General features: G+C 40.1%; 1 protein-coding gene across 1 annotated transcript in view; it reads right to left on the bottom strand.

The window, feature by feature from the left end:
• Positions 1–14,167, bottom strand: part of sdk1a (sidekick cell adhesion molecule 1a) — an 839,938-nt gene that overhangs the window by 129,655 nt on the left and 696,116 nt on the right. Inside the window, exons 24-26 of the mRNA XM_078240149.1 lie at positions 11,998–12,148; positions 9,664–9,901; positions 4,487–4,602 (exon numbers count right to left, since the gene is read on the bottom strand). Coding sequence (XP_078096275.1) covers positions 4,487–4,602; positions 9,664–9,901; positions 11,998–12,148 — 505 coding nt within the window. The remainder of the gene's footprint in view (positions 1–4,486; positions 4,603–9,663; positions 9,902–11,997; positions 12,149–14,167) is intronic.

The following is a 14,167-nucleotide window of genomic DNA, read 5'->3' on the forward strand; positions in this document are numbered from 1 at the left end:
ATAAAACTGAAAAATAATGTTTCTTAACAATAAGCAATGTTATGTAGAAAAAGAGAAATTTACAAAGTCAAACATCTTCTCTTCAATGATAAGATTCTTGAAATCAAACATCAATTTAAAAGGAAATTGTTTCTCTTTTCCACAGTTGGTGTTTTAATCCTGCTCAAAGCTTTAAGATGAAAAACTTGTATGTGCTCCGCATGAAATTAATTTAAAGTTTGCTGCACAAAGAATTGCCCACAGTGCAATACATGATGGCATTAAACTACAAAACACAAGGATGATGAATTGTGCAATCTAAAATTATGGTTAATCAGCCAAGATCTTATCAAGACAGCTTGACTGGGTTTAGACCCGGGCCAATCAGTGGCAAATGAAGTTCAATAGAGGCAATTGCATAGTATGGGGTACTAGAAATAAAAATAGGAGGCTGGGGTAGAACTAACTGAATCAAAATTAAAATCTGTGTTTATTCTGCCCTGAAGCAAAAACTCTCTGACAGAGGATCACAGAAACTTAAAGTACGAAAATGTCTCAAACGCTCAGGATGGTGGATAAGAGGTTGCTAGTTGTAAAAACTTTAGTACAGCTGAACTCAGCTATATGTTGTAATGTTTGGCTCAGTGGTAGAACTCTTGCCTCCAAATCAGACAGTTGTGGTTTCAAGGTCCGCTTTAATAATTTCGCAAAATAATCAATGCAGTACAAATGTGCAAAACTGTTAGAGGTGCCTTTTTTAAGATGAGATATTAAAGTCCTATTTATCAATTCAGTTGAATGTAAAATATCTGATAGCACTATTTAAAGAGTAAGTGAATCCTGCAGGTGTATGATGTAACATAAACCAACATCAAAAAACAGCTGAACTGATCAACTCATTTCCATTGATCAGTTCTTGCTATGCTGCTGCATTTGCCTATGGGACAAGAGTGACTACATATCAATACTAATTCACTGACAACAATGAACTTTGGGATGTCTGAGAAGGTGGAAAGTGCTAAATAAGTACATGTTATTTTGTTCACTGCAAGACTGATATTTTGGAAAAATGTGATCAAATGGGCTAAAAGCTATCATCGAAGCTTAACTTGTAACAGCCTCTTCCTGTTCTTAAAAAATCTTATGTTCTTAAGAAGGCTGGTTTGGAAAAGGCTTATATTTATATTGGGGTTATTTTGAGATTGATATTAAAACACATTAAAGGTAAACTTCCTTTTTTAACAAAAGAATAGGATATGGCCTGCTTTTATCTGTATGAACTCATTAATTCACAGATATTGCACATGTCAAAGCCATCATATTCTTCTGATTCAGTTCGTAGATTTCCTTTCATTAAGAAAGAACTTTTACTGATCGTGTAAATGGTGAAGTTTACCCTGCAGTTACCAAAATCCCCTAGTCCTCGAACCATTGAATTGTAACTGCAGGTCGAAGGTTTAACCTGACTGGCTGTATTGACACAGTGACTACATGAGCAGCAGCTGGGAACTCTGATGAGTGGCTCGCTTTGGGACTTCTCAAAGCCTCTCCATTGTTATACGATGCTCAAGTCAGGAGAGTGATGAAACAATCACTACTTGTCTGGACAGATGCAGCTGCAACAACATCCAGGACTCTTGACAACATCCAGGAAAGAGAAGCTCGCTTGATTACAGTCCTGTCGCTGGAGTATCCATCCCTTTCATTTATCAGCACACAGTTGCTGCAATATGTACAATCTACAGGTTGCAATGCAGAACCTCACCATTGTTACAGTACCTGCCATCTATGACTCCTATCATCATGAAAGACAACATTCCAACATCTCCAATAACCTTTCTAAGTCACACATTATCTTGGACATATGCTGCCATTCCCCCATCAGTGGTAGGTCAGCTACCAGCATTTTCTCAGTTCTACATAAGGGTGAGCAATAAATGCTATCTTGGCAGCATCATCCACAACTCGAGAACAAATAAATTAAACACCTAGCAAAATGATGTGTTTATAAAAGCACATGGCTCTTATAAATAGAATAGGCCATGAAAGGCAATGAAAGATGAGTTTAATTCCCACTCATGAGACAGCCCATAACTCAGTTATGGAAATAAATAATTTGATCACCCTCTGCAGCATTTGCTTTATTTAGTCACTCTGATTGTTTTAACCCTTTGATTTTTGTGGTAATAAAGGTTCTTTTCATTTTGATGTCTTCAGGAAAAAAATAGCTGGGTTACTAATTTACATTTTAATTCCCTTAAGAGCAAAAGGTTATGTAGAGGTTAAAAAAATTTGCTTCACATCCTTTTGTAACAGATAAACTGTACAAGTTTGACCAGAATCCTTTATTACCCACCAGAATGTATAATGTATTATTCACTTAAAATTTACTAATTATAATTCATGCCCTTTTGAAATATATTTGTTAGCAAGGTAACAGAGGGACAATGTTTTTTTAAATTCATTCATGGGATGTGGCCTTCACTGCTGAAACCAGCATTCATTGCCCTCGAGAAGATGGAGGTGAGCCGCCTTCTTGAACTGCTACACTCCCTCCCTTACAGCACTGTAGGCATACTTACACCTCAGGAACTACAGCGGTTCAAGAAGGCAGCTCACCACCACTTTCTCAGGGGCAAACAGGGATGGGCAATAAATGCTGGCCGAGACAGTGATGCCCACATCCTATAAATGGATTTTAAAAATGCTTTGGGGAGGGACTTCCAGGATTCAGCAACAGTGAAGGAACGGCAATATAGTTCCAACTCAGGATGATGAGAGGCTTGGAGGGGAACTTCCAGGTGGTGGATTCCTACGAGTTGCTAACCTTGTCCTTCTAGATGGCAGTGGTCGTGAGTTTGGAAGGTGTTGATTAAGGCGGCTTGGTGAATTCATGTAGTGCATCTTGTAGGTGGAGACACTGCTGCCACTGTGTGTCAATGATTGAGAGAGTGAATATTTGTGGAAGTAATGCCAATCAAGCGAGCTGTTTTTTTCTGGATTGTGTCATGTTTCTTGAGAGTTATTGGAAATGCACTCGTCAAGTGGAGAGTATTCCATTACACTCCTGATTTGTGCCTTGTAGATTCTAGATAGGCTTTGGGAAGTCAGGAGGTGAGTTTCTTGTGCAGGATTCCTAGCCTCTGACCTAATGATATTTGTCACTCGTCAGCCCAGGCCTGAATGTTGTCCTGGTCTTGTTGCATTTGTTGTGAGACTTCTTACTGTGTTCACCCCAGTCCAACGCCGGCATCTCCACATCTTGTTGCATTTGGACATGGACTGCTTCAGTATCTGAGGAGTTGTGAATGGGACGTTGAGCAATCACCAGTGTGCAATCATCAGTGAATATCCCCACTTCTGACCTTACAATGGAAGAAAGTCATTGATGAAGCAGCTGAAGATTGCTCGGTCCAGGACACTCCCCTGAGAAACTCCTGGAGTGCTTCCTGGAGCTGAGATGACTGACCTCCAACAACCACAACCATCTTACTTTGTGCTAGGTGTGACTTCAAACAGCAGAGCGTTCCCCCCCCCCCCCCCCCCCCGCCCCCCCGATTCCCATTGACACCAGTTTTGCTAGAATTCCTTGATGTCATATTCAGTCAAATATGGCCTTGATATCACTCTCGCCACACTTCTGGAGTTCAGCTCTTTTGATCCTGAATGCATCAGGCTGGTGTGGCAACCTCCTAAAGATTAATAGCAAGGAGTTAACTTGAGGGACAGAGTTACAAAAATAGGGAAGGTTATAAAGATTGCACCATACCCAATGACACAGACAGTGAACAAGGTATTCAGAGTTCAGCAATGGAGCATACAGCGTATGCAAAGCTGAGCTGAACCTGATTGAGGGCTGAGGCAGATTTAATGTAAAAGCATTTTGCATCATTACAGCTTTCATACTAACTATATAACTCCATCTTAATTTGGAATAATTACATTTCACAGCATGAGAATTAAAACTGATGAGCTGAATTTCATAGGTACACAGTATAACAATATATTAACCCACTGTCAACCCCCAATCTGTACAATGCTGTACTTTAGGTACATAGGAAGAGTCATTTCAGCCATTCTACTAGATACTGTCTGATCTGTACCTGAAGTTCATTCATATCCCTTTGCCCCACAAAAAAATCTACTGAACTTAGTAACAATTTTTTAACTCAAAGCCCACATTTTGTAAAATGTTGAATTAGGAGTTTCTCTCTGTTAACGGTGCTTGCATAACAATGCTGGGAGAATGTTCTGAAGTTGATCATTGTAATTTGAGCTTCCTGGTTTTTCTTCATCAGGATATTGCAGGTCCCTTTGCGGTCAACAGGATGTTGCCGCCTAAATGTTTTTTCTGCTTTTCCTAGGGGATTGCATGGCTGCTGGTGGCACAGGAACATTGGCAGCCGTGGTTCCCAGTTGTAACACAGATGAATAGGAGACTTGATGAACCTGCTGGTCAATCTTTTTTGTTATTTATATATTTAAGGTATGGTACACAGTACAGTACCTTGTATCCCAAGATTAGTCCATTTTGATCAGATTCCGGGACTGGTCCCCACATGACCAGAATCTGTGTGGAACTCACAGCCTCTGCTGTAACATTTCCTGGAGCAGCTGATGGAACTGAAAGTAACAACAAGGAAGGAAATATCATTGCAACAGTTAAAACCATAGGAACTATTTTGGTTTCCATGCTCATTAAACGTTGAGGCAGAGACTGATAGTGTATTTCCTTTTATATTTAAGTAATTGGGTATCATGGATGTGATTCTCCGTCTCATCTGTGACCTCGCTGCTGCACGGTCAAACGGAGAATTAGGCCCTCCGCCCAAAACTTCATTCCCTTTCAGCGGCACCAGTAAGACAAATAGAAAAGTTGCTTATCCAGGACAAAATTTACATTACTTTTTAACTGATGCCATTTCATAATTCTTTCGTACTTGCGTGTGTCACTATCAAATCTAAAACATATTAAAATGGAAGTAATTCAAAATTAGCTTTGCTGAGATTGCTCTTACCAAAGGTATCAACTTTGGTTTCGCTTTTTATTAATGCATCTTCAAGAGTACCAATTTTATCTCTTATCTAGTCCAATGAGGCAGTTTACACACTGGCAATGCAATGTACAACTTAAGAGTCTATTCAGATTATTAGCTAACCTGTTTTATGATTTTGTTGCAATTAATTCAGGATTGTATCCCAAGTTTGTTTCTGATTAACTGCAAGATTGCACTGAATCACACTGTAATTCCTCACATGAAGCATTACTGATCTCTTCTACGATATCTAGGAGAATGCATTGCTGAAGTGAGGAGATAATCAATTGCATTATCACACATCGCTTGGAGATCAGGTAAAGAGGCATTATTAATAACAAGTCAACTGGCCACCATCTCAAATAAGTAATAAAGCCTTCATAGTAACTCATAGCTGAATTAATTATCTCAGGTGGGTGCTCTGGTATAGGAGAAAATCAACCAGAACTCCAACCTCCGCAAAGTAAACAGCAAATCCTAGTGATGCTAACATGATATTTTAATTATTCAACTGACTTCCACCTCATATCCGATTGTATGTTTTATATCTAGTACCTAGACACCAAAATTACTAGTGTGGGTACAATTTTTTCAAAAAACATCAACGTAACAGACATTAACATTTCAAGTGCGCATAACTCTTCTTCAGAGCTCTGAATAAATCATATTGGACTCAAAAGGTTAACTATCTTTCCCTTTCCACAGATGCTGCCAGACCTACTGCGTTTCTCCAGCATTTTCTGTTTTTTTTCAGATTTCCAGCATCTGCATTTTCTTTCATTAAGGTAACAGTCGGTTTGTTTCAGCAAAACACAATTCTTCCTTCTTTTGCTCCTCCTTTTCCATCTTAACTTATTTACTTTTATTTGCTTAATCATGGCACCATTTTTTCTCCACAAGCCTTACTGCAGGTGAAATCACTGCATGAGGTATACGTGATAGTTTCACAAAATTAGGGGGAGCATGCCAGAAACTGGTAATTGGACTCTCAAGCAATCAAAGTATATCAAATAAAGCACTTCCCTTTTTATATAGCACCTTTCATGACTTCTAAATGTCCTGAAGCATTTCACAACCAATGAAATATTTTAAAAATGTAATCACTGTTACAATGTAGGGAAATGCGGCGAACAGTTTCCACATCGCAAGATCACACACATCAATAAGATAAATGACCAGGAAGCTCTTTCAGTGATTTTGGTTGAGGGATAAATGTTAGCCAGCAAAGCTCTGCTCTTGTTCAAATAGTGTCATGGGACCTTTTATGTTCATTGTAAAGGTCAGACAGGGTCTCAGCTTAATGGCTAATTCAAAAAATATGCACATCTGACAACAATGTACTTCTACAGAATCTGACTGGAGTACCATTCCAGATTATGTGCTCATTATATGGAGTGGGGCATGATCCCACTATCATTTGATGCAGAGGTAAAGTGACATCAACTGAGTGAAGACCGGCAACTATTATAAGACTGAAAGCATTCTTGAATAAGAACAAAGTTTAGAGCAAGAAAAGGCACGTTAATCTCACTGCATCCAGATTTCATTTATGATTATTTTGTCAAGCTCCCTCAGTTTACAATCATTATCAAGGTACAAAGGAAAAGTGAAATTGGATATTCAAAACAATGAACTCTATCAATATTTTACTACTAATTCTAATTACTTCGTATTCACAAGCAGGCAATCAGAATTGTACAAATAAAATCCAGTTTTCTCTTACTTCCATTAGGTGCTAACTCTTGTTGATGGATGGTCTCACAGGTGTTGGCAAACGTTCAATACTTAGTAGCCATTCTTCTTAGGTGAAGTAGGGTTGCAACTGTAAATGGGGCTGTTTGCTCATGCAAGGCATCACATTCAAGTCTCTGCACCCATGCACTTTCTAACAGGGACCATGGATAGTAACTGGCACTGAGAACCGGACTCAGAATACACTTTAAGTATCCTGTTGGAATTGGTATTGGTAAGCACAAACCAAAGTTCTCCCACTCTAACTTTGGTATTGACATTTATGATATTACAGACTTACTACAGTTTGTGCATTTAAATGTGTTTAAGTTGGACTTTAAACTCAAGTTTATGGTTTAATCCTTGCTTAAGTCACACTCTACTTAACACCGCCAATTTTATTGACAGAGGATGTTTCATTTGTAACTGTCCCTACATTATAAGGATTTTGCTGTCACATTCCACTATTTAATCAGCACAGACTGAGTTGGATGTTCTGTAGCTACCATTAAAACTGGCTAACAGTTAGTCTGCCTCAGGGCTTGCACTGAAAGTTCTGATTCTCCCCTGAGATTTAGGATATTTTTGCTATGCGTTGCTCTATCCAATTTTGAACCAGGGTAAGGTAAACAGAACTCACTCAAAAAACGGCACGCAAATTCAACTGTCAGACAAATGATTCAGACTGTCTCCTAGCTGTCCAGTGCGGTGCAACTTACCCACTGATTTTAATTTATTTTACATTATATTTATGTGTCACCCATGCCTCAGATTGTAGCATACTTGCCTCTGAATCAAAAAATTCTTGGTTCAAGTCCTACTCCAGGGCTAGAGTACATAAATTAAGGCTGGCACTCCAATACAGTACTGAGGGAGTGGTGCACTGTTGGGGGTACTCTTTTTTGGGTCAGACATTAAACCAATGATCCATCTGCTTGTTCAGTTGGATATAAAAGATCTCATGGCACTATTTCAAATGAGAGCAGGGGAGTTACCCAAGGTGTCCTGGCCAATATTTATCTAATCATGTGCATTTTGCGGGAGTTTGCCATGCGCTGTTAACAGGAATCCTGAGGTGCATGCTTTAGTTTATAAGAAAGAGTAGTTGTTACTAACTGGGGAAGGATTAGGGAATTATTCTTAAATTTATAAGAACTAATTTACCCTGATTTGGGAGAAGAAAAAGGGGGATCTGTCCCGTGCTCTGTGGTTTTGTGAATAAACCTATTTTAAGGAAAGAAAAGACTGGCTCCAGATTTGTCCTTTACTCAATGTATGAACAATAATTTTAACATGCGTAACTTGGCTGTTGTGCTTCCTACATTACAACAATGACCACATATCCAAAGTACTTAATTGGTTGTAAAGCGCTTTGAGACGTTCAGTTATGAAAAACACTATATAAATGCAAGTCTTTTTTGCCTTTTTTTAAAATGCGAGTTTTGAATGATATACAACGTGCAATATACAATATGTACTTTTGTAAAATCACTATTAATATTCTTACAAAGCTCGAGTCTGTAGTTTGGTGGTACACTGCTTGTTATACCTGGATGTTAATGAGATGTTATATAAAGCACTGACTTTCCTTTTTCAGTTTTTTTACGAAGAATATTGCACCAATGGATTTGAAAAAGGAATGCTTTTAAACAACGCTGCTTTTTTAAAACAACTTTCATGTTCTCTGTGTATTTCTGATGCTTTAAACAGCTACATTTTTTTTAAAAGACAGCTTTCATGTTCTCCATGTATTTCTGATGCTTTTGAATATTTTGTTTGAACTCTGAATGATGATGACACCACTGAATGAGTTGGCTTGGGGGAGTTACACAGCTCACTGAGCCCAGCAGTAGTAGGAATCTGAATTAGCATACATGGTTGCAATGACAAAGCTACTGAAACACTGTAGGTGAACAACTTTAACTCCACTGACATTAATTCAATGCCACCCGAATGTCAGTCTGAATCATTCCTTAAAGCCAGCCTCTATCAGTACACCACACTGAACACAAATATCAAAGCAATGTTGGAAAATATTACAAAATTATGTTTAATATGGATTGGAACTTCTGTAGGATAATTGTAAAAAAAGGCAATGATGGTACAGTGTATCATATTGCTTTTGCATCCTGGATCTGAGTCCACGGCCCTGGTTTTACCGGCACGGCCAGCCTGAAATCGGGATGGGCAAGGCTCGCAGAACGGCATTCCCTGTTGGCCTCGGACGCGATCTTACGAACCTTGGCGGCCGTGCTGGTAAGATCAGGGCCCATATCTTGTATAAGCATCCAAAATTTAAAAAAAGACTTTGCCCAGATTCTGTTATAATCCAGAAAGCCAGTTGTTGGGCCAATCTTTACTCAGACTAACATTTATTTACATAGTGAAACATTAAATGCACATACCTCCTAATTTAACACCCCGCCCCCAGTTTCAGTAGTGTCTCTGTGTGCTCATGTAAAACACTAAAAAATGCCATCCACCTGCATACAATTAAACACAACTGATTTACAATTAACAGGTTCAACCCAGTGTTTAACAAGGTAACCTACTGTGTTATACTGCTCTAAGGGCAGAAAATAGAGAACAGCCCATTAGGCTGGTTGCTGTGCGAAACGGATAAAGAAAATCATAAATGCAGTAGAATGTGATGCCCAGAGGCTGCAGTTAAGGACCAGTGTTGGGCCAGAAAGAGAACAACTTAACCTTGTATCCATCTGTGCTATGCCTGACTTGGTAGTACTCGATGCTCACAAAATTAGGAAAGTATTCTACTTCCCAGTATTGACATTCCTCACCTTAATATGTTCTAAAGTTTGCACAAAGAATATATTTTTAAAATGAGCCTGAAAATGGCCGTTTAACTCTTGCTGCCCTGCCCATCATAACTTCCTAATCCTGTTTTTTGCATCAGTACCTGATTCTCTTGTACGCCCTCGGATTTGATTGCTCCAAGGTCCTGAACCAATGGCATTAAAGGCTTGGATCTGGAATACGTAATCAGTCCATTCCTCCAGATCTTCAATGGTGGTTTCCCGTTCCAAACGATCATTAATAATATGAGTTACAGGTGTTCCCAGACCATCCAGTCTCCATTTTTTAATTCTATATCCAACTGATTCAGGGTTACCATTATACTCAGACTCCGGAAGAGGCTGCGAACAAACAGATTTTAAACAAATTCAGAATCAAAAGATACAGGTTGATTAACATACAATTCTGCTCCAGAGCCAAGGGTGGTGCTTGACAACTTTTATCAGCAATCAAAGTCATTAATTGTCTCAATTTAAATTTTTTTGTTAATTCCTTTAAAGATGATAGTCAATAAAACTTGAGATTGAAGAGAAAATGGGGCCGGTAAAATGTCGGAGGAGATTAGGAGGGTAAATATATGGGGTTATAGGGATAGGACAGGGCCTGAGTGGGAGTGTTGTCAGTGCAGGCGTGATGGGACAAATGGCCTCCTTCTGCACTGTAGATTCAATGATAACTATGATGGAGTAAACTCTGGAAAAAGATGGCCAACTGAGCAAACTCTTCCAAGTGTTCTTTTCTTCTTGACTGATTTTCCTCTAATCACTATGAGCAGGTGATCAACACACCTTGCAGCAGGAACAAGAACAACTGCCCAAACAAATCGGAGTAAAATACCTTCTTCATGGGGGAAACCCTTCCCTGGCAATAACTACAAATAGTGTGCTTTTTATAATCTGGATTTACTTGTTCTATTACACTGTCCTGTGCAACTTTCTCTTAATTTTCTAAAAAAAAGGATGAAACAATTGCAATCTCTTACACTTTCAAAATATGTTAAAAGACCCAAGAAATAGGATACTATTTCAAAATTGTCAAAAAAATTGATTGTTGTCAAAGGCTGACCACAATGCATTAATCTGTTAAAATAATCAAATGCTTTCATATTGAACCTTAGGAAATGGCTTCAAAATTTGATAAGTAAGACTTGCGACGACAATTCATTTGACTCAGAAAAAACACACACAGAGGAACTTTCTGACATATATTTTGAACAGAAGTTTCAGCAAAATTGGTATAGCGAGTCTACATTGTACATATCGCGTAACTACAAATCACAGAAGAAATAACTGCTGCAAACTATAAAGGTTAGGTCATTTTGGGAAGATGCAAAATATTTGTTAGCAGTGAAAGATGCAGGCTATTACTTTTCAGTAACAATTATTTAAAACAAATCTTTGCACCCATTCTAAGGAGTAAGCTTTGGGGCTTTCACTAACAGCTTCTAAAGAAATTTAGGAATTCTGCAGTGGATGGGATATTCCTCCTTCATTCGGACACAAGGTAACAAATCTTTGCCATGTGTTGAGTTCGTCCTGTGAGCTGAGCACTAAGTTTTCTTGAGGCATAATGCTGTTGAAACCTCTGGTGGCTTTCCTTGGCTACTCAATAGCCAAGCAATCAGCAGCAGGCTGGCTGGAACTTTGCCAAAAATGAAATGTTTCAATGAGGAATACTGAGGAACTATAATCAGTATTATTTCTTTTTCCTTTGGCTTTACCACAATTCTAGGAGTCTGGGGGAACAGGACTAATCATTTCCCTCACTCAGAGCATTGATAAGTTGCTCATTGATGATCTGTGCAGAGTCTGATGACTTTTAAAAAGGAATTTGAACTTCCAGTGAATAGCTGAAAGGATGACACAACAGGATCTCACATGTTAGAACTGTAATGATCGAACTAAAAGCAACATTTACTCAACACTATCAGTAGGCACTCATACTTTAGACTACAGAACAGAAGCCTGAGGTTCAGGTCAGTCTGGTAGGGGGGCTAGTCTGGGGACCAGGAGGATGGTTGGGGAGGATGGTTGAGGAGGATAGAAAGGTAGTCATGGGGGTAGGGGTGTAGTTAGGAGGGGATCAGTTGAGGGGGGTCGGGAAGGTAGTCTGGAGGTTTGCGGGGGGAGTTGGGAAGGGTCCTGGGAAGGTCCTGTGGATTAGTACTATAGTTATCCAGGGGTTAGAAGTGGTTTTAATTTTAAATCTAATTTTCTGGGTAAATAGCTGGCAAGACAGTCTGAACAATCCACAGTCTTTGAGTAAACTCGGAGTTTTGGAAAGTTCCCTGTGCAGGGTAATTGTCCATCGAAAGTTTAAACATCCTAAGAACATCTTCTGGGTACCCCCTGGATATGATTCCTTGGAGATTGGAAGTTATGGGTCTCTATATTTTATTAATCCTTTCCCATCATGTCAACACAGTATCTCCACTTACCACCCAGCGAACCCATAAGCTTGTCTCACTTGCTGTTCGCACTGTGACGCTAGCTGGTGCTACGTCTGGTGGAGCCTGCAGAGTTTGGATTACGCGGGAAGGCCAACTTACAGGGCTAGAGCCCACTATGTTCATCTGCTTTATACGAAACCTAATGACAAAATAATGATGTGCATTTAACACAAGGATTAAGTTCACTGTTCAGAGCAAAATCAAATATAGATTTTTACAAGGCGACCAGGAGCAGAAATGCAATTTTCCCATTAGGCAGGTAGTCAGGCATATTATGTTTACTTATTAAATTTGATTGTCCATTCAACATGATTGAAATCATGTCGCTTACCCAAGGCAGTCTAGTGACATAACTAGATTTTTTTGTTGCGCTCTAGTGATCGAGAGATGTGTAAATAACACACACATGCGCCCGCAAGAGCAAATACAGAAAGCTGAAGAGTAAGTCATAGTTATTCTTCTTAAATTTCTTGCTTTTCCTCCTTCATGCACCATAAAGTACAGCATATACCAATTGCCTCTGCCAAAGCATGTCTATGGTTAATCTTCACAGGTGAGGTTAAGAAAGGAGCATTTTGACCAGGCAAAACATACTATCTAATCTTAACCTCATCCTGTGTCCAGATGCACACATTTTACAGTGAGGGTTACTGGACAGCATTCAATCGTGAAAACCTTGGTTTTACACCACCCAGCACCCTGTTTCACTCACTTGTAGCAGAAGTCCATCAAACTTCTAACAGTGAATAATAGTGAAGTCAGCACACATCAGGGGTAAACCAATCCTCTGTATAGTTCAGTACCACACAAACTTGCACACCTATCTAGCAAACAATCAGAGGCGGCACGGTAGCACAGTGGTTAGCACTGCTGCTTCACAGCTCCAGGGACCTGGGTTTGATTCCCGGCTTGGGTCACTGTCTGTGTGGAGTTTGCACATTCTCCTCGTGTCTGCGTGGGTTTCCTCCGGGTGCTCCGGTTTCCTCCCACAGTCCAAAGATGTGCGGGTTAGGTTGATTGGCCAGGCTAAAATTGCCCCTTAGTGTCCTGGGATGTGTAGATTAGAGGGATTAGTGGGTAAAATATGTAGGGATATGGGGGTAGGGCCTGGGTGGGATTGTGGTCGGTGCAGACTCGATGGGCCGAATGGCCTCTTTCTGTCCTGTAGGGTTTCTAATCCTTCTTATCCCAATTGCCGGTTGACAATTTCTAATTAGAAAGTGGCATCAAACGATCTGTCTATTCTTCCAGCCACAATTTGATGCAGGGTCATCAGGGACCCATAAAAAGGGCTAGGGGATAACAAAATAACATTTTTAAATGGTCACAAAAAACAGACAACCAAAATTTTGGAAAGGTAGCAGGATAGGACAAACCTCTCCTTAGCTTTTGGGTATACTGTGAATTTTGATGCTTAGATACCAATATCATTTTTTTTTTTTCTCTCGGGCCCCTAGCCCTATAAATTGGTGCAGAGGAGATACCCGATCCTCTACACTGGTAGAGGATCCCACCCTTCCATCCTCCTCTAACCTAATTATAAGTGTGGGGAAGTTTTTTGTTTTCTTTTTTTCTTGCTGGTAATGGCTTCAGGGATGGCAGTTCAGGCAGTATGCTGCATCTCCTGTGGGATGTATGTGGTGAGGAAATCCAGTAGTGTTTCAGGAGATTTTAGTTGTAAGAAGTGCATTAGATTGCAGCTTCTGGAGGAGCGTGTAAAGGAGCTGGAGGGGGAGGTAGAGGAACTCCGCATAATTCGGGAGGCGGAGGTGGAAGTTGATAGGAGTTATAGAGAAATAGTAACTCCTAGAAATGAGGCTTGGGTCAATGCCAGGAGGAGGGGTAAGAAGCAATCGGGAAGACAATCCCCTGGGGCGGTTCCCCTCCATAATAGGTTTTCGGTGCTGGAGGCTACAGTTGAGGAGGAATCAACTGAGCATAGAGAGCAGATCTCTGGGGGTGAGCCGAGTGAGAAAGCTCAGGTGGTTAGGGGCTGTAAAAGACTGGGCCTTGTGATTGGGGACTCCACAATTAAGGGGACAGATAGAAGGGTCGGAACTAAAGGTAGGGACTCAGGGTTGGTGTGTTGCCTACCAGGGGCTGGGGTCCGGGATGTGTCTGACAGGGTATTCAGGACTCTTAGGGGGGAGGGAGATAA

This window comes from Mustelus asterias, chromosome 23, assembly GCF_964213995.1.
Source record: "Mustelus asterias chromosome 23, sMusAst1.hap1.1, whole genome shotgun sequence".
Taxonomy (NCBI): domain Eukaryota; kingdom Metazoa; phylum Chordata; class Chondrichthyes; order Carcharhiniformes; family Triakidae; genus Mustelus; species Mustelus asterias.